Genomic DNA, 20,193 nt, shown 5'->3' with positions numbered 1-20,193 from the left:
TTTGTGACACATTCAGAACAGCAGAGGGTACTTCAGTGTGAGATGTGAATAGATATGCTTAGTGAGTTTCTTGCCTTTTTTTCCTTAACAGTTATGAAAGTGCTCAGATTGAAAAATTCTTCACTGGCACCTGGTCCATCTTCTGGATTAAGATGGTCTCCTGTTGGGTTTGTGTCTTTCTGTATTTATGGACTCTAATTGCTCCTCTCTGCTGCCCAACAAGACAGTTTTCAGTATGAAGATTCAGAAGGTCATCCTTTTTTTTTTTTTTTAACCTCTGTCTTTCTGCTACAAATAGAAAAAAACAGTCACTTTATAATGAAGAAATAACTGTTGTCCAATTGTCATAACCTACTAGGTAGTAACTTTTCAGTCAGATAAAACTAATGATTGAAGATTTTTTTTTTTACTCTTTTCTAATTGTAATGGACAAATGGTGTCCCAGAGAAGTATCTGTTCAAAGATTTTTGTAACTGATGTGTAGAGTATAGGAAGCAAGATTGTTACGTAAACTGGAATAAGTGAAATGCTTTTAGAATAACTGACAATCTTTCTCCAACTTCACTGGCAAGAAAAGAAAAAAAAAAGGTGGAAATGTATGTTCTTCCTGTGAATGTTGGGTATCTTCTGGCAAATATGCATTCCCTTTAATACTCTTTTATTAACTAGTCTTTTGCAGCAATTGCAGTGATGGTTTGGACTACTATTCTGTGCAGCATATAATTCTTTTAAGTAGTCTCCAGATATTTTTTCACAAAAATGCACCTAAATACTTTTGTAGAAATAGAGAATATGTAAGAATTTGACTGCCAAAGCATCTACTAAAAATTGTTTAACTAAATATTAAATATATTAAGTTATTGCAAACCTAGTATGAGAAAGGAACATACCAATGATAACAGAGTATTTATGCTATTATAACTTAAAAAGGCACCTGAATATTTTATGTAGTTCAAAACTGGTCCTGTTATTAATAGAAGGGATGTTTTGCACACAGAAATTCTTAAACTCTTAATTTTGACCAGTTTTGCTTTACCAGATCATTGAACTGCAAACTGTGTTCTGTACAGGGATATAAGATACGGTACATTCTTTATTCAGAATTTTTACTGTTGCAGGAATGCTAATTACAGGAACATTTCCAGTTACTGATAACTTTAAAAGTGAATTGCTCAGTTACTATTGTAACCTGCTGTTTCAACTTGTATCTAAAGATTTCCCAGGCTCTTCAGTTCTGTTTTCATTAGCAGTTTTATAATATTTGAAATGCAGTGATAGTCAGAAAAAAGGACTTCAGTGTGTTATCTTCCTTTTCTGCCTGTGTGATGGTTGGAAAACAATCTTTCTAACTTTATATTTTTATACTTCTCTGATGTTAATCGAGTTTTGCTTCGGGAATAGGCGTTAGCCAACCAGTCTTTTAGTAGAGACTAAACTTCTTTTAGAGAACTCAGGTTCCAAGCAGTGGGATAAGCAGTCAAAAAATAAAACCAGAAAACACAAATGTGGCAGCAGCTGACTTAGTAAAAATGGCTGACTTAACAATATTAAACCCACCATGTCACTTTTATTTGCTCTAAATAGATGAGTTGCCGCAGAACAGCACCTCAGGCATTTTAAATGCTGAATAAGGTTGAACACACTTTATATATCCACATTCCTGTGGGATAAACTTATGACTTACATTAGTTCAAAGTTTTGGTTTTTTTTTTTCTGTATCTCTCTATATATAAACACAAAATAGGATATAAATCCACCTATGCAGCATTTCTTTTCTTAAATAAAGTTGAGCCTTAAATCTTCACCCAATGCTTTCTACAAAATGCAGAAAAGTACAGCAGAGGCCAGTGAGATGGCCAGAGTATTTGCAGGTCTTATTTGTTCTGTAGTAGTCACTGGTAGCTAATGCACACCTGGTGAAGAACCTTCACGTGCCAGTGGTGCTGTTGCTGGCTTTTAATATTTCTAGCTGTCTTGTTGCTCGGGAGTCGTGGGGGTCCTGCCCCATGGAGAGCTCACTAGAGGTGTGATCTTCCCAACTCCGTGCACTCTCACCTCGAGCACAACCCGTGAATCTGCAGGCCTGTAAACTTACAGTGCCTACCCCAGCCATCAGGAGCACACCAGCCCTCAGATTTCCCCTATCGTGTAATCTGATGAGGAAAACTGGGGGGAAGGTCTGCCCAGAGGTGAAACTTGCTCCTCTTCTCCCTGATTGCTTCTAGGAGAAGAAAGTAGTTGAGTTAGGAAAGCAGCAAATAGCTCTGGAGATAGAGGCAGGCTTTTATCTTTTTTTGCTTCTGCTAGGAGGCTCTAATCTTGTCAAGAGCTCTGCTAGCATGAAAGCCCGACTCTGTCTCTGACTGCATTTGGAGTCCAGCCACACAGATCTTTTTCTAGCAGAAGAGCCTTTTTTTTAATGCATTAACAAACTAGAAGGGTTTATCTGTCCCATCTCTAAGATGAGAGCTTATGGACTGTGCAATGAAGACTAACAGTTGTCTCACCAAACTTGTAGCAGTTATTCTGATAAACAATCTTGATTCAGTGTCAGAACTGCAACTAATATAGTCCAGACTCTCATCCCCTCCCCAGGTAAAGCTGTTCCCTTATGTACAGAGGCTTGCGGGAGTTGCCTTCTACTCACAAATACCTTGTAGCATAAGAAACCAAGTCTGTTTCTTTTTTTTTTTTTTTTTAATAGCAAAACAATCTGTGGGCAAGGAGCCCTGCAGAAGAAGGGCATACAATATGTCAAGTTGTTTTAGTACAGATCTTGATCAATGGGTGTTTACAAAAATGATTTCTTAGTGTAGGCAGTACCAGCCTACATAAAGTCATCATACACCTCATGCTCATTTTTTATAGTTTGTATTTAGGGAAATAGCTTTTTTTTTTTTTTTTTTTTTTTTTTTTAATGGAGAAAATAGGGTCATAAGAGGAAACTCCAGAGTGAGGCATGAGTCTGTTTTTCTTACACAGCACTCGCCTCACTGAGTCACTGAGTTACTCCTTCATCCTCCTGGTCCACCCACTGTTGACCTTAAATTTATCAAGGTCTGCAGGTATACGTAGGATGGGAATGGGGCAGTGTGGAACTCCTCTGCTTTGTTTGCTTCTTAACTAGTATTATGGGAGAAGACTCCAAAAATAACTTTCAGTTGGACCTGGCTTTCCACATAGAGGCTCCAAATCCAGCTGTGGATTTGAGACCTTTCTGAGGAAACAGTGACTGTTGGGCGCCTCAGTGTGCAAAGCCTCTATTTCCTTAGCGAGGAATCACTTCCTGCAGCGCAGGCAAATATTGTAGACTTAGCATTAGTTGTAAAACCTGTACTGTGAACTTCCCACGTTCAACTACTTCATAAAATCCTAGACTAGGATTTTTAAGATTCAAATATCCCATTCATAGATTGTGAACAGTTCACACAAATAGGCTTTTTAATATTTTTTTTAAGTGCCTTCATACATGCTGCTCTCCGAGCTAATAATTCAGGTGGCGCTGGAGCCATGCAGCCCAAACCGAGCCTGGGACAGCGTGGTGGTGCCTTGCGCGTTACAGCTGGCGCACGCGCGGCGCAGTCGTCCTCGCTGCGCACGTGGAAGACCCCTAACCTATGCCTGACAAACTCCTGGGGAGCAGCCTGGCTTGGGATGTGACTGCGCAGGGGAGGACGAACTGGGAAAACTCACAGGTAACCTGACGCTTTAGTAAATAAATGAAAGTAGCGGTGGTGTACACTTGCATTTAAGCCGTGGACAGAACTTTCTGTCTCCACACCTGCAAGCGCAGGTTGCTGCCCTGCTCGGCGTGGTCAGCGCTGCAGTGTCTCTGCACGGACGTGTGCTTTGTACCATGACCGTTCTAGGATTTGTTCCTGACCAGAGACGAGCTGTGCAGTATTTCTGTGCCTTAGTATTTTCCAGCTGTATGAAGCGAGAAAGCTGTCAGTTTTAAAGACTAGAAGACCAGGGAACATGTCCTTGTTTTCTCTAGTTTAACTTGAATTTCAACTAATGTTACGGTTTAATTGCCTCTTGGAGGAGCAGAGGGTGTTGGCAGGAGTTAGCCCTGCCGGGAGGGTGGAATTATTTTACTGGTGTTGTCCTACTTTTTCAAATTCCCTATTAGAGGAGAAGTTATTTGGAAGTTTGCTGCTGCACTTCTGCCTGAGACTGGAACAGTTTTAGTTTTTCTCACAAAGGCAACTCAGAGCCCAAATTATTTACTGGTTCTTCTCTGGGGTAAAACCAGGGGACAAGCTCGAAAAGCAAACCTCTGAACCCAAACTCCTGATCTAATGAACGAGACTGTAAAATCTTATGAAGAACACGTAGAAAACAAATGGATCCACTTTTCTGCTGTTTACCACCTAGTTCCTCAGAGTGTGCGGGCTGCCCTCGTGGGTGGACGCTAGCTAAGGAGCTGCACTGTGATTGCAAATCAGAATCATGCTTGTGTGATGCTTTTAACTTTGAACTTGAAGAGTTTCCATGAGATTTGAAAAGCTCATACTTACCCAGCTTATTCAATAAATCCTTGCTGGATGGGCCACTTTCTTCTGAAACGGGTAATTTGGTGTTGCTAATGTATGCATAATCCAGAGAGAGGGTTTATCCTTCGCAGAATCATGAACACTACATGCCTATTTATTTATTTATTTGTTTGTTTTTAGCACCTTTACAAATCTTGAAGAGCTTTGAGATTATAAGCTGTGCACATACAACTGCTTCACTACCCACTAGTGCAGACGTTTCTGGGCTAGAATGTTGTTATTAAGGCAATCGTCCCACTTGCAAGTACCTGATTTCTAATAATTCTCTGTTTCTGACCAGTGCATCAGGAGAGTTTGGGAACTCAAGATATCACTGCTTTAACTTTAACCAGCAGCTCACAATGTCATGGGAATTTCTGAACTGATTGGTAACAAAATAATTCACTGTCCATTTTTATAATATGTTATAAATTATTTATGCTTTTCCCCTAAATAACTTTGTGAAACAAAATATCATGAAATAGTGTATGAATAGATTAGTAAGATTTTCTGCAGCTACAGTTTTATTATCATCTTCACTTCTGAGCTTCAGAAGCAATTGTGTATCTTTTCCTTGCAGGCCGTATCCCTTCCTTTTGTTTGCCTTTTCTCCTGGGGTTTGTTTTTTAAAGGTGTTGTAAACCTGCTTAGCTCGCCTTCTGCTCCCTGTCCATTGGGCTGTCCTCAGGCATAGAAACGCTGTTGCCGGCTGCAGAGGGTCCTTTCCTTTTTATGGGAGGACCTGCAGCGTTGAAGCAAAGTTGAGGGTCATGATTATATATCAAATATCACGATGATGATATTTGGCTCGGTTCTGTCTCCGTGAGAACTCCTGTCTTCTGTTTTCTGAGGTGGCCTGGTCCTCCTCCTTTGCAAGTCCTTGTTGGAGGAAAACAGAATCAATGCAGTGAAATTTTACTTTATCTGTGCTCAGTTTTGTAAATGCCGGTTTGAACCGAGCAATTCACATGACTAAAGGGAATGCCAGGGGTCGAGAGCTTAGAAAGCTTTGGCTTTTTATGCTCTGAACAGGACACGAACTGATACCTCTGTGCCTTTTCAACGTCCAAAAGGCATAATGCCCGAGTGTCCCGAAATGAGGATATGGATATGCAGCGCAGTGTTTGGAACAGAAATTTTGGACTTGAGGCCCGAAGATTGGCATGACAACTGCTTTTGTAGTTTTCAAGTAGGCCTTAAATCTATTTATCTCTTTTTCCACGCCTGATTTAGAACGGTTCCACACCTGCTTAATAATACATTATTACAAAGAAAATTGTTTGAATTTATTTAAAATATAAACCGAATTGGCTTCCCCCATTTCCCAGGCTCTGATAGCTCAGACTACTGCAGAATAGAAGCCGTTTGCACAGACTGAGAGTTGCAGTTGTCAGCTTTGAAATCTCTCCAACATCTTCGAGCTTCCAAGCTGTTGTTAGTCAGAACTGTGGGGTGCAGCAGGGGAGCTGCGGTTTTGCCAAAGAATTCTCAGTCCGAAGCCAAGAAAAATTTTGGAAAGCTGTAGGGAAATAGTGTAGCGTTACTCATACCTTAGCTTTATTTTTCTCTTACCGATACATGTCCAGGTGCTTAGGTGTTGTTGGCCATTTGTGCAAACTTAATGAAAATGAAATTTTCAACTTATCATGTAAAAGCTGGGCAAATATTTACAAGGAATATACAGTTGATTGCCTGCTTTTTACTTGCCTCAAATCCATGGTGTTTAGTCTATTTTATGGTATATTCAAAAACTGGATGCAAACTATTCAAAATTGAAATACTTTTTCTCAATGGTGAGAGGTTTTTAATTAGTCCTTTTTAAGGTTTTTAATATCTCAAGGGAGCTTTTTTGGTGTGTACGTGTGGTTTTACTTTATTAAGCTATAGCCCAGGGAAATGGAGGTTTGCTAGTTTGTTTAACATTTTTGGCAAATGTGGTCTGTAGTACATGTAACACTTCTTTGAGGGAATTCTAAGAACCTAATTGTAAAATGGAAAACAGTTTGGCCTTTTTAAAGCATGTTAATGGTTTTTACAAACACTTCCTTTTGTATACTGAGTGAATGTATTGTTATAGATTTAATGTTTAATGGACCAATAAAGTTTTTCTTACATTCGAAAGGAATTGTGATATATAAAACTGTAAAATCAACTCATTTGAAGAGAAATTTTACATGCGTATAAATATATGAACTATAAAGAGTTACCAAGCAGGTAAAAGTAAATTGGTTAGTGTTTCTTGTTCACAAAGTTTGGATGTGGTCTAACAAAAAGAGGTTGGCTTATGAAAAATTGTGTGGCTTTTTCTGTACATGCTGTTTTATGCTTATGCAGAACGAGATTGCAGAGCATCGCAGGCTCGCATGGATTTGTCGGTGGGATTTGTTCTGCATACTCTGATTCTCCGAGATGTGTCGGATAATGCTGAAAGTGCAAACAAAATATTTTCCAGGCTAAGTATAGCACTGAAGCCTGTGCAGTTGTGTTGCACACAGATACCTGATGTTTCTCAGTCATCTAAACGGCAAGGTGTGGGCAGCTGCTGAGCTGAGGACCTGGATCTGTACTGAAGAAAACACTGCATTTCTGTCAGCCCTCGTCCCTGCTTTGCACCTTGCTCTGCGTGGGCCTCCGTTAAGCGGGGTTTTGGCATGTCCCAGGTGCAGCTGCCTTTTGGCCGTCTTTGGTGACATGACTGAGTTCACCAGAGCCACGGCAGTAGCTCGCTTGGTTGGGACATGAGCGTCTCGCGGCTGCGAGATGCAGCCGGTGGAGTCTGAGCGAGCAGAGGGCCGGCCACCGAGCCCAGCAGCAGCTCCCGCCTTGCCTGCAGCCTTCACTGAGCACTTCGTGGGGGCTTGCGCAGCCTGGCTGCTCGAGCCCCCGTAGGACTTTGGTCTTTTCTCATAGCTCAGCTCTGGAGGTGGGCTTTAGGGAACAGATGCATTTGAAGTGTGTTTGTCATGGTTTTTGCAGCACTCGGGAAAGCGTTAACCTTTGCTGAGGCTTTTGACCCTGGTGTGCATGAGCTGTGTGACTCCAAGAGCACCAAAGTGCTTGCAGATGCTGCTTAGGGCTAACCGCAGCTTAGCGCGTTAGGCTGTGTGTGGCAAGAAAGGGCTGTACGCTGTATTTTAGAGATGTAGGATTGTAATGTCCTTACTTGCCAAAGGCCACGCATGGAGCTCTGTGTGTTGCACAGTGGGCCAGGATGAGGTGGTGGTACAAGTGGAGGTTGTTTGAATGCTTATACGCAGGGATTGCAGGCTCTGATAGAAACTTGGGCAGGAGGGCTTCCCAAGGCTCGAGCGTGGCATTAGAGCAAGGCTCTATCTGCAGGAGTGAGACTTTGCTGGTTTGAATTCGCTGGCCATCCAGCAGCTGGGAAGGTCTGTCATGTTGCTATACTGTGGTGAGCTCTAGCATCCAGTTACATAGTCCCGTAATCACCTTCTGAAACGAGAGCCAACAGGCTGCTCTGGCTGGCAGAGCTCTGGCTACCTCCTGTGCTGGCAGTTTAGCAAGCAAATCCCTTTTCTGGCTGGGGATGTCAGAAGCTCCTAGCTGCAACACGCAACTTTGTGCAGTTGCCTTTGGCAGCCCCAAAGCCAGAGAGGCGGTAGCCTGTCTTCCAGCATCCTGCCGCCGACCGCGGGGAGCTTGGCCATGCTGTAGGCTGGGAGAGCACTGGGAACCTGGCAAGCTCCAACGCGCTGGAGCTCGCGCTAGTCGGCGAGCAGGAGGAGAGCCTCCGGCCACAGGCGGGAGGGCTGGAGGGGATTTTGGCAGCTGGCTTGGCCGCTTCACGTTTCCCAGCTGAGGCTGTGCGTGCTGCAGCGCTCTGGCTGGCGCGCACCCGGTCTGCTGCGGCCGGACAGTAGGGACGTTGGGGCTCAGCTGTGCAAGTGCGCACGCTCCCGGCCGGGAGGACCCCGGCTGCGCTGGGCTCATGGTGCACGTGCTACGAGTAACTTTGTTCCACCCAGGCTGCCCGAAGAGCCGCTCGGGCCCGACTGCTCTCTGGAAAAGAGGCTGCATCCAGGGAAACGCGAATTATCGAAGATGGAAATGTGCTCTGCGATCTGGCGTCCAGTTCCTCACCGAACGATGCTGCAGGTAGAGTTGCATACGACTAGAGAAGGGTCTTTGCTCATTTTTTAAGCACAGTTTGCCCAAAAACGTAACACCTTCTGTGCTCCCCTCCCCCCCACACACACAACTCTCCCCGAGTAAATAGGCTTTCAGTCCTCCATTGAAAGTTTGGTGAGCGAAGTTGGTTTAGTGAAGTCACGGGGAAGGGGCTGACACCGGAGGCTTTGTCACGAGCAAGCGTGGGCCCCGTTACTTACCTGCCCCCCGGCTGTCCGTGGGGCGTGCCAGCATCATCATCCTCGCCGCAAGATCGTGGCAGCTCCCGGAGGGGACTGAGCCCGGAGCCTTGGAACTGGCAGTGAAAACGTGAAATGAAATTTGGTGAACCGTCTTCCTGTAGCTCAGGCCTTTGACAGCATCAAAACCTTACGGGTATTTTTCTTTGTAAAGGGAACAGGAACCATTTTTTGTTTTGATGCTATCACCTGATAGTTCAATGCAGTATTTTCCCTTGTAGGCTTGTACTGGAAAACAAGAGCTGCTGGTCATTGTGTCAGTGCTACTTGTGACTTTAAACTCTATCGTATCCCTCTGCCTTTTTTCTTTCCAGGTAAAAGCACTGGTTGCCTTTGCCCTTCTTAAAGGAATTGTTCTGTAGCCTGGAATGTGCTTTTCTGCAGCTTTTCTTGGCTGTTGTCTTACCTTCTTTCTAGCTTTGTTCTGAAAAAGGATGTATTCAGTGTACACTGTCTCTTGTGCAGTGATGATGCTTTTGTTTTGGCTTTCCTTAATTTTTCCATTTCTTTCTTAACTCAATCTTTTTTTTTTTTTTTTTTTTTTTTAACTTAGTGATTTATTTTCCTGAGATTATAATACCTGTTTGGAGAGCTCAGCTCAGCTCTGAGTGAAAGCCTGGCTTTGAGTCTTTGAAAGTTAGGATTAGTTTCTCTGTAGGGATCATTCTGCATTTATCTCTGTTTGGTTTGTTTGTCTGAATCTGGCTTTTAGTCATACAGCATCTGAGTTCGGAATACCACTCCCTGCAGTCAGCTTTTTTTTTGGTTTTTACAAGATGTGATCGTGTACTCACGGTTTTCTAGGGCAGAGGCGAGGTCTAATTGAGCTCTTTTAGTTACCTTTGGCAGACCTCTTCTAAAGCTCCCAAGGACTTAGAGCCCTGAAGGAGATGAAACTTCCTCCTTTCTTACCAGGGGCACGAAGCAGGCCTGGAAGAGGTTATGTGAAACGCTGTGCTTTGACAGGCAGCGCCCATCTTTTCCAACACTCGCTTCCTGCTGGATGCAGCCTCCTCTTTTTCTGTCTTTGTGAAGCCTTAGCTTCTACCTTGTACCAGACAGACAAAACTGCCCTTTCTTCCTACCACCTTGTTTAATAGTAAATCCAAGATAGTAGTAGATTCAAACTGATCCTGAGAGTGTTTTAAGCAGGTGTCTTTACACTGCATGAATCTTCATAGAGTTTAGAGCACCTTTGAAAATAAATAAGCCTCAGTCTATTTTGTCTCCTTTTATTTTCATTTTTATACAAAAAAAAAAGTTTGACATAGTTACATCAATGAGAAAAAGCCGCAGTTTGCACTCTTGAAACAACAATCATATAAGGCTTTAGAATGCATTGTTTTATTGTTTGCAATAGCAATGTTAGTTTGCCTTTCCTTAAATATCACCAACACCAAATTGCTGAGCTTGAAATTCCTGAAAGTCCTCTGGGATTGTGTCTGAAAACAGGAAAATATGCAAGTTTAGCCTCTTCTAACAAAACCGAGCACCACTTAAGAAACTAATTCAACTACTTGTTTTTTCTTTTTAAAAAAAAAAAAAAAAAAAAACTTAAGGTAACTTATGCCTACATATTAAAGAATGAACTGGGAATGTTTTCAGTTTTAGCCCCATGCTGCTAAAAAGCACTGAGAGGCTAGCAAGACAATGAGCGCTCCAATGCGAGCCTGTAATGGAGTACTATCAATGTACAAATCACACTGCCACCTAAAAGCTTTGTGGCTTCCACTCTTACATTTGTGTTAATGCACACTGACCAGAAAGGAGGGGAAAAAAGGTATTTGTCTTGCTCTGTACACCATACTGGATCTGTACTGCCAGCATCTCTATTTCTCATGTATCCTAATTCAGCTTCCTCTGTGATGTTTTTTTTGTGCTGTAGGAAGGGGCAGAAACATTAACCCAACCAGCAGTAGCTGTCAGGAAAAAAAAAAAAAAATGCAAACTCGCCAAAGGGAGCTGGAGATGGGTCAATGTTACAAGAATAATTGCAGTTTTTGTTTTAATGTTTGAGTTTGTAGTATTGCTTTGTCAGGTCTCAGGACACTTCACCTGGAGAGATTCACAACACTGAACCTGAACTACCTGACCTCTACTTTGATTTGATTATTTCCAGTCTTGCCCAGGACAGGTAACATTAAACTTACTTAAAAAACAAAACAAAATAAAACTTTTGTTTAGATCAATACTTCTCTCTTTTTTTTTTTTTTTTTTTTTTTTTTTTCCATCTCCTGAGAAGGCTTTTTCCTTGAGCTTTTTCTGCAAATGTAGAAGCTGGTCTGAAAATGAAAGAATTGTTTCTGGGAACTCTTAAGAGACCTCCCTGCGTGGGTTTTATTGAGTCACTGCAACACTTGCAGCAAAGCCAGTGCTTGTGTTACTGAGCAATAACCCTACAGTGGGAGAAGGCTCAGAGGAGATGGGCAAGGGTGAGGTGCCCCAGAAGCTCAGGAATAGTGTAGGATGTGACTCATTAATCATAGTTGTTGCACAGAGAACTGACTTTATCTCAACACAAAGGGGGCCAGAGAGTGACCTTCCTTTTAGATACGCAGTCATAGCCATTAATTGGACCAGGTGTAAATGTTTCTTCCTGAGTTGATCAAACCAGTGTGAGTCTCTCCCTGAGATTAGCCAGATCAGCACAGAGGAAGCACATACATGGCTCAGCCCAACATCCAGTGTAAAACCTCAACAACTAACAAGGGAAATTTGAAGAGAGCAAACGGGCAAGCAACGGGCTTGAGTTGGCTGCAACCCACATACTCCTTCCTGGTGACGGAGGATGCCCAGCATCATGATGGTGAGCATATTACAGAGGCTGGTCAAGGCAATCACAGTGGTATTGAGATTGAATTGTATTATGATTTCAGGATATTGCTGGATCATTCTACTAAATGAAAAAAATCCCATGTAATATCAAGTATCTTCAAAAGTAAACTTTTATGTAAAACATTGCACTCTCCCTGTGTATGGAATATGTAAAAGATCCTGGTCAGAAACTACTAGACTCTTACACTTGCTCTCTGCCAAGGAAGTGCAAATGTGGTGGCAGCTTTGAAACATGCTCTCTGGGAAATGGTATACTGTTTGGGATTCTTATCAACTAATTTTTACTTCTAAGCACCATTTGCTTACTTAGAAGCTCCCCTGTTTAACCATCAGTCACAGGTGCCTGCCTGTGAGTACCAAGTGCCTGAGAACACAGGTCTGACAGTGGAAGATGTGCCAGAGCTGGGGCCCATCCACACAGCATCTGTGCCCACAGAAAGCAAACAAGGAAACAATCGCAGCTTGGCTTGTAACTTATTTTCCCATGGCTGCCTTAGTCAGGCAGGGGTTGATGTGGGAGGAGCGAAGTCCCTCCAACCCCTTTTCTAGCTAACTGAACTGCTGCTGGGGCAGAAACAGCTGGATGTGGTCAGTTTGTGTGAGTTAGCAAGATTTAATAATGTTTTTTTATAGTGGAAGATCAGGGCTAAACTGTGAGGACCTTATTGCAACGGGAGAGCACCAGTGTGTTTCCACAGAGTCTGAGGAGGATTTCTCCCTATGTCAAGGGTGTCTTATGATCTTGTCCTCCTACAGGCGAGAGCAACGAGCAAGTACAGAAGTCGTGCAGACTCCTGATGACTGATCCCACTGGATCTCCAGATTTGGTTTCATCTTGTGCTCAGGGCATCCTTTATGCATGATGTCCTCAGCTTATTGTGCGTATATAACTCCCACAACAGCACTAGCTTTTGGTTGGTTGCTTTTAAATAATATTTCTAATTCTCTGATGACAGCTATACTACTTAGTTGGCACAATCTCTGTAGCAGAGTGACTGCTCTGGGAGGAGCAGCTCTGAGGTGTTAGTTCCTGTCTGGCTGAGCTGCAGTGCACTGCTGGAGTCAGGGGAGGCATTTCACAGCTGTGAATAACTTGTAAATGAAAAGCAAAGGAAAGGATGCAAGATGGCTTAATCCAACAGCCACAATACCAATTCTCAACTGCCACTTGCTAGTTGCTAGCTAAAAATGACATAAGAGAAATATTACCATTGCAGCGATATTTCAGATTGGACCAAATGATGTTTTCCTGAGAAAAGCAGAAAACTCCAAGCCGTCCTCCACGCATAGTGGTGTCTATAGTTACACCAGAGTCTGCCACTAGGTCAGAGCCTTCATAAAATCTTGCCCTTAAAAAAAGCAAACAGAAAGGCCCATAAGTCTTTTCTGAGGCTGTAATATTTATGAGTTGTTTTGATTCTAGCCTTGGACATGCTGTTCTCCCACACCTAGCACGGGCAAAAAAAGCAGTTAAGTAAGCTCCTTTGCAGGTTGGGAATTGGAGCAACGCTGCACTCTGGCAAGAGCTGGGAAGGCGGTGGGAGGGGGTGTTCTTTAAATGCATCCCACCAGAGCCTTGGACTGTTTCTTCCTGTCCTCAGTCAGGCTGAAATTTTCCACAGTTGATAATTATGGGGGGGGGGGGGAGACAGAATCAGATTAGATCAGCTGAAGATGACCAGATGGAACCTGTCTCACACAGTTCAAAGCTAAACTTTTTTTTTTATATATATATATATAGTATACAAAGTTTCAAACAAACTGTTTGGAGTCTTAAAGCTGCTTAACTGAGATTTTTCCTAGAATTAATTTTACATTTTAGGAGAAGTTTTGATGATCTAGCATCCTGTTAGAATTGTCAGAAGATTCCCAAATAACTCTGGAAATGGTTGCACGCTGCCAATTCCCAGCAAGTGCTCTGTACTGAGGGCTTGAGCAGGACCATGCTGGAGCCAACTAAGCTACCACAGTATCGACTGCACTCCGTCCTCAGCCTCTGGAGTACTGCGTAAATGATGTACAGGAGGATGAGCCTGAAGGGCCTCATTTTGGATGAGAGTACCACTGTGTTAGGAGCTGGTCTGAGATGCAAGAAAACAAGGGGTGGTGAAAGTAAAGAAAGCTCCCATGTTTCCTCATAAAATAAATAAGTGGGGAAAAAAAAAAAAAAGCACTTCCTCTTATGTTCCTGAGTTCACTTCCCGATTGCTGAGGCAGCTCAAAAGCATCTGCGTACTGAATGAAGTTTGTTGTCTTTCATATTTCCTGGGAGGGGTTGGCTCAAGTGTCTTTTTTCCTAGGCTTCTTTGAAGCATCAGAAGAACTTCGCTAGACATGTTATGGTCTGCAACCAGTGTAAACTGATTGCAGTGCAATGCAGGCAGCGTGCTGGCAGGGATCCACTTTGGGCCTGATTGCCTTTAGTTTGAAGGATTTCATAATGCTGATTGCCACCTTTTTCGGTTTTGGGGGTATGTTAGTTAGGGCAACTAGAGAGACTGCAGCCACATGCAGATGTCTGATTGTGAAGCAGCTTCACGAGATTGCAAAACCTGGGCTGATGATGCCACTGCAGTTTATTTTTTGCATTTTATAGTGGTCAGTAGTAGCTTGAAAAAGCAAATTATTAAAGCCAGAAAAGGGAGTTTAGCTATTAGTGTAGGGCACAGTTACAACACCCAGCTAAACAGGCTTAGCTTGGAATTGTCTTACCTAGGAAAAGAACTGCAGGCAGAATTTCACAAGTCTAACCTGTTATAATGCTTCATCACTGAAAAGCTCTGACATATTATAAACTCTCAGATTGTTATCTAAATTACATGTTGAGAAACAACAGTTTAGTTAGACGTGTATAAATACCTTCTCTATCCTTGGCTGTCTTACCTGATATATCCTATTTGGGGTCTGTGCTGCAAAAACCAGCGGTAGGAGACTTTGTCTTTCCATCCTACATTTCTGGGGTCTTTCCACAACAGCCTGACTTGATCATTGGTGTCCCCTGTGTGCCAGAGGGAATTGCGGAGGTGCTCTCCAGGGCCTGTCTTTGATTTCACAGCCTGCAGAAATACAATTGCTTTCCACTACTGACCAGAGAGATGCCACTTTCAGGTGCTCCAAGTCCTTTTGTAGTGGGGACGAGGTCTGCTGAAGCACCCTCCTTCTTGTTCCCAAGCCAGTAACTGCTGTTTCCTAACTGCAGCCACTGTTTGCCTGGAAAAACAACTGAATTTATTTCTTCTCTGAATAGCTGAAACCATAGAGAAGCAGGCTGCCTGAGCAGTCCATGGGGGAGAGCATTGGTTTCCCACCAGTGAGACTAGCTTTGGCAATACGACACCTCTTCTAACAAACAGGTTGAATTTAATCTCCTAATGTGTTTGTCTCCGTGCTTCTAAAGCTGTATTCAGAGTCTAAATTTGACTAATTATAGGCAGGCCATAATCAGAGCAGGGAGTAAAAGCTCCAGCTGGAGATGAAGTTCCTTAAAACACAGTGCCACAAATGGGACTGCAGAGCTGGTTTGACACCAGGGTGCAATGGCAGAGTAACCAGACAGGCAGCAGGGCCAACACACAGAGCGGTGGGTGGCCTGCGGCAGATCAGCCAGCGAGACCAACGCGCGGCACGACAGGTAGCCAGGCTGCGGAGGACGCTTTGTCCCTGGCTAGGGGCTACCGCCAGTACCTTTAGCTGGATGCCGGGCTCGGCAACAGCTCTGAAGGGAGTGGCTTGCCAGTACGTCTGTTCAGTCTGTTTCCACATTACCACGTAAAAGCTAGAGCTGTCTTGATAACCAAAAATAAAGCCAGCATAGTCATCATCTGTCACCGTGTTCACGTGAAAAGTGCCTTCAAAGTCAACACCATTAAAAGCGGTGTAACCTGAGGATACACACAAGTTAAAATCAAGTCAGCAGAAATGTGGCCACGTACTAAAAGCTTTTCTGCTTAAAACTTGAGTCACAGAAGAGGATACATACCAACAGCAAGGCCAGGATCACTGTTCATAGTCTGCACAATTTCCATGCCCTGTAAGGGTAAATTCAAGGTGGTTAGTGACTTGTGCGTGTGTGAAGAACTGTGCTGGCTACGCCGGGCAGCCTCTTCTGGCCTTCCACTAGCACCTCCAACATCTCTCTCCTCCTTTTGTTCACAACATGTCTATAACACTTGTAGCTCTGAATTTAAATGAGACCTTTAATCAAATCCTAATGCTTCAGCTGCTTGTGTGCACAGAGTTGGGAAGAATTTTTCTTTTCCCATTGCAGAACAGGCCAGATGTGTTCTGCTACTTCTCCCTCCCTCCCTCCCTTCCTCCCTCCCTCAGGTCTTCTGAAATCACAGAAATTAGCCAGAATTGGCAATGCAACTGAAAAGAATCGAGAAAGAGAATTTTTGTTGATTTTTTTGTTGTTTTCTTAAGTCCTAACATACAATTTTATTTACAGGCTTTGTGATTAAATTGACTGCAAGGAGTGGGCTAAGGCAAGCATATACAGCTTAGCTGGCTTGGCAGAGACTTTGGCAATGGGAGTGAATTTCCCATTCCTTGTGACTCAGAATACATTAGTCTCCTGAAGACTAAAATGTGTTCATGTAAATAAAAGTTATTGGTCTCCAACTAGGAGCAGATGCTCTGCTACACAACAGGTCTGACTTTCAAGTTTTAGGAATTACTCATGAGATTGCATTTGCTGCAGAGCCATTTCAATAGGGTGACATGAAGGTCTCATGTTTGCCCTCTAAGCAATTGTGAAATCCACCCAGAATGAGTCTTCTTGCCTGCAACTATTTAAGTTCATTAGTGATACAGCATCAAGCTGTCATATGCTACGAAAAAGTTTCTTCATTATAGCTCCTGTAAAAATAGTCAGTTGACTGAGAGTTTCCATTTTTTCACTTGTTGGCTACAGGTCCAGTAGAGACAGCATTAATGTGGTTTTCAAATTATTTTTCTTAGACAGATAAGAAGGACAAGAAGTATTTTTACCTGGTTCAGAACCATCCAGTTGGGATCAATCTGCGCATCGCCCTCTGGGTCCAGCACCACTGTCTGATAGGCCCTAAAATCTGTCAAGGTGATCTCTGCGTTCTCAGGGCATACATCAATCCGATCGATTACTGTATCCTGGTCAAAATCAGACTCGCAGACATCCCCAACTCCATCACCTGAATGCATCAGAGAAGCAAAAGCAGATTTGTGGAGCAGCAAGAAGCCACATGAAGCTTAGCCACTGGATTGAGGTGTCCAAGGAGCAGGCGAGTCTCAGCCCCACTGCCTGCAGTGCCCAGGAAGGGGACATCGAGCAGGGGACCCCGAGCAGGGGACCCCAAAGACCTTTGCCTCAGCCAAAAGGACCTGTGTGCTTCCTGGTGTCCTTCCCAGGACAGATGCCATGGGAGAGCATACCACACACGTGGTGTCTGCACGTGATGGTGTTTGTGTAACACCTGGGGAAGGACATGGGATGTAAGCACCAAAATGGCTCCCAAAGACCCTGCTTACCATTATCATCTTCCTGCCCTGGGTTGGGGACCAGCCTGCAGTTGTCAGGGCCTGGGGGCAAGAGGTCAGGAATGCCATCGTTGTCATCATCATCATCACATTCATCACCCAACCCGTCCTTATCCGTGTCCAGCTGGGAGCTGTTAATGATGGTGGGGCAGTTGTCTGTGCTGTCCTGGTGCCCATCGCCATCGCTGCAAGTACAGACACAAAGAGAACCACACACCATCAGTTCCTGCTTCTGGATGAGAAAGCACACAAGTGCCTGAGCTGGAAACGCAACAGGGGCAACCTAGCAGTCCGTCACCAGGCTTGGGTGACAAGCCTCAGAGATGAGGGTAAATCCTGCAGCATCCCCCAACCCCACACAGCTTGTCTCAGCAGCTTACAGCCAGGAGTCATAGGGAACATGAACGCTGACTGCAGAAAAGAGTGTAGGAAGGGAAGGGCAGCTGCACTGTTTCTTCATCCTGTGGTTAAGTGCATGTGTGTGAGGGAAAAAAAAAGTCATAAAAAAAAAAAAAACTTGTTGATCTAAGGTTTAAAAAAAGAAAAAAAAAAAAAACTAGGAGTCATGGTACTATTGTTGCATTTCTTGGATTCTGGGTGTACCAGCCTTACTGAATTTGATTCCCCAGGAGAGGTGCAGAGGCACTTCTCTGTTTCAGACCTGTGCCGAGAGATCACGTCAAGAGCTATGGCTATAGCCTGAAGTCAGGTGTTTCATACACGCACAACAAACAGAAGAGTTTTAGCCACAACCAAGTGTGTTTGCCTTCAGGAGCATTTCGCCTAGCACAGGCAGAGCAAGCATGATGTGCAGGCAGATTAAGGATATGCCAGCCTATCCTTCCTGCTTAAGGAAGGTGCTTTAGTTTTGGTTCATAGCAGCTAACCTAGCAAGTTGCTGCTGAGATAAAATGCAGCGAGGAGCAGGCACATACACCAAGGCTAACTTCAGGGAGGGCTGCAGTGCTTCTACCATGCATGTCAGTTACTCTGAGGGAAAAGGAAAACACATCCTTTTTTAAAGGGGAAAAACAAGGCCATGTTCACCTAACAGCAAAACAGCTGCCAAGCACTGAGGGTGGTGGCAAGGGCACGAAGGGGAGGGAAGCAGGCTCCCTGGCACTGCCAACGGCCTGAAACCGTGCAAACATCTGCAGCTGCTGAAACTCGGTGTCAGCGCAGGATTTATCATTTCTCTTTCCTCTGCTTCGAGTGAGGAGCACGACGGAAGACCTGCCACCCCTAAAGCCAGTTGGGTGGAAGCTGATTCTAGCTAGGCATTAGTCAGCTTGTCACGGGATGCGCTCCCCCAAACACGCAGGGCAGGCAAAAGCCAGAGAGGAGCCTTGCCCCTCTTGCTGTGCTTAAGCAAAGGGGTCTGTTTTCACATGTGTTTGACAATAAAATTCTGTTTCTGAAACACAAAGATCTTTTCAGAAAACTCACAGACTTAACTGCTTATGAAAAAGCATTACCTTACTAAGAAGCTGCTGCCCAGTTTTATAGCTAGATAGGGACTCACAGGGAGTTTACAGATGTGGGGATACAGGCGAAAGCTCCGTTACTTTACTGCCATGGGGAAGTGAATCAACAAGGCTTATAAATGATAACATTATTTTTGAACTAATAAATCTATCGGGAGGTATTGACATTAAATCCAGCCTAGTCTGAGGAAGCAGACCTCTCCAGGAATCAGCAGCGTGTTCAGTCCAAGACTAGCTTCTCCCACCTCCCTGAAGCTGTTACGAGCTGTGACCCAGCATACCTGTCCTGATTGGTATCACAGGAATCTCCAACCAGGTCGTTGTCAACATCCGACTGCAAAAGAAAACACAGAAAATTCCAGCACCAGCTGCTGAGACATCTGTTAAAATGGCACTACTAAAACAAATCAAATGCAATTAAAATAAAGCATGAAAAACATTCTGTTTTGAAAACATATCCTCTTATTTACATCATCTGTCTAACCAAAAAGTCAATTTTATTAAATAAAAAATAGATTAGCAATAAACAGGATTAATCTAGATTAGAGTGGTTCAAGCAAGGTGAAGAAACGAGTGTTGCCTCCACTACTGGAAAAAAGTGCCTCTCATTTCTCACTGAGGCTCATTTCTCAAGGGGCTTTAAAAATCTACTGTGTTTCTGTAAGTAAGTGTCCCACATTTTTTGTTACTTACGAAGGTTTTAATCAGAGTTTCAAACATACTAAAACTCTCCCTCATGTCTCACCTAGGAACAGGAGAAGTTTTGCTAAATAATGACATCAGGATTTGGTCCTTAGGAAAGAATCTTCCTAAATACCCACTGTCAAAAGATGAGCACTGTGGCTGCACTGCCTGCCTTGCTCTCTTGCATCTTTTTGGATCTCAACAATTCCTCTCACTAAATGAGGATATTTTTTCCTTCTGCCTGCTAACCTGGTTTGGGTTGCTGACAGTAGGGCAGCTGTCACAGGCATCACCAACACCATCATTATCCTTGTCCTCCTGGTCTGCGTTGGGGATCCTCTGACAATTATCCAAAAGGTTCTTAATACCTATGAAAAAGTGGATTGGATGTTAGTTAAAAATGATTTCCTATATTCGTCACTGTACAACATAAAGAACTGTTAAGATGCTAGTCCTTTTCTGTTACTGCTTTATCCTGCAATGACACTGTAAGCCTGTACAGCAAACCTTTTTTTAGTCTATTCATTAATAGAAGCATCTTACTGAAGAACAGTTATCCTGTTCAACCCTACAACATACACCTCATTAATTACGCACACTTTATTAATTATGCACACTTTATTCTAGCTTGTTCCTTGTGTCATCATTTGCAGGATGGGACACTTCCTCTTCATTATTACATGTGAAGGGTTGTGATTTTATGACTTCTTTTAAACATCCTCCAGCAATGAAAATAACACACTATGTAGCTCT

At 43.5% G+C, this 20,193-nt stretch overlaps 2 protein-coding genes across 3 annotated transcripts in view; one reads left to right on the top strand and one right to left on the bottom strand.

The window, feature by feature from the left end:
* SERINC5 (serine incorporator 5) overlaps nt 1-17,941 on the top strand; it is a 51,358-nt gene extending 33,417 nt beyond the window's left edge. Inside the window, exons 12-13 of one of the 2 annotated variants that reach the window (XR_009961126.1) lie at nt 92-3,695; nt 16,718-17,941. Coding sequence is in view for 1 of the 2 variants with exons in the window: in XM_062599168.1 (XP_062455152.1) it covers nt 92-239 (148 nt within the window). In the remaining variant the exon portion in view is untranslated. Of the gene's footprint in view, nt 1-91; nt 6,828-16,717 lie in introns of those variants that run through there. The other variant, XM_062599168.1, reaches the window with a different exon arrangement.
* The window catches only part of THBS4 (thrombospondin 4), a 36,104-nt gene continuing 26,064 nt past the window's right edge, over nt 10,154-20,193 (bottom strand). Inside the window, exons 14-22 of the mRNA XM_062599167.1 lie at nt 19,690-19,808; nt 19,038-19,090; nt 17,264-17,457; nt 16,748-16,926; nt 15,738-15,786; nt 15,443-15,639; nt 14,642-14,814; nt 12,968-13,107; nt 10,154-10,365 (exon numbers count right to left, since the gene is read on the bottom strand). Of these exons, the coding sequence (XP_062455151.1) occupies nt 10,304-10,365; nt 12,968-13,107; nt 14,642-14,814; nt 15,443-15,639; nt 15,738-15,786; nt 16,748-16,926; nt 17,264-17,457; nt 19,038-19,090; nt 19,690-19,808 (1,166 nt within the window). The 3' untranslated portion in view covers nt 10,154-10,303. The remainder of the gene's footprint in view (nt 10,366-12,967; nt 13,108-14,641; nt 14,815-15,442; nt 15,640-15,737; nt 15,787-16,747; nt 16,927-17,263; nt 17,458-19,037; nt 19,091-19,689; nt 19,809-20,193) is intronic.

Source organism: Rhea pennata, chromosome Z (genome assembly GCF_028389875.1).
Source record: "Rhea pennata isolate bPtePen1 chromosome Z, bPtePen1.pri, whole genome shotgun sequence".
NCBI lineage: Eukaryota > Metazoa > Chordata > Aves > Rheiformes > Rheidae > Rhea > Rhea pennata.
This window is presented reverse-complemented; position numbering and strand designations above follow the sequence as displayed.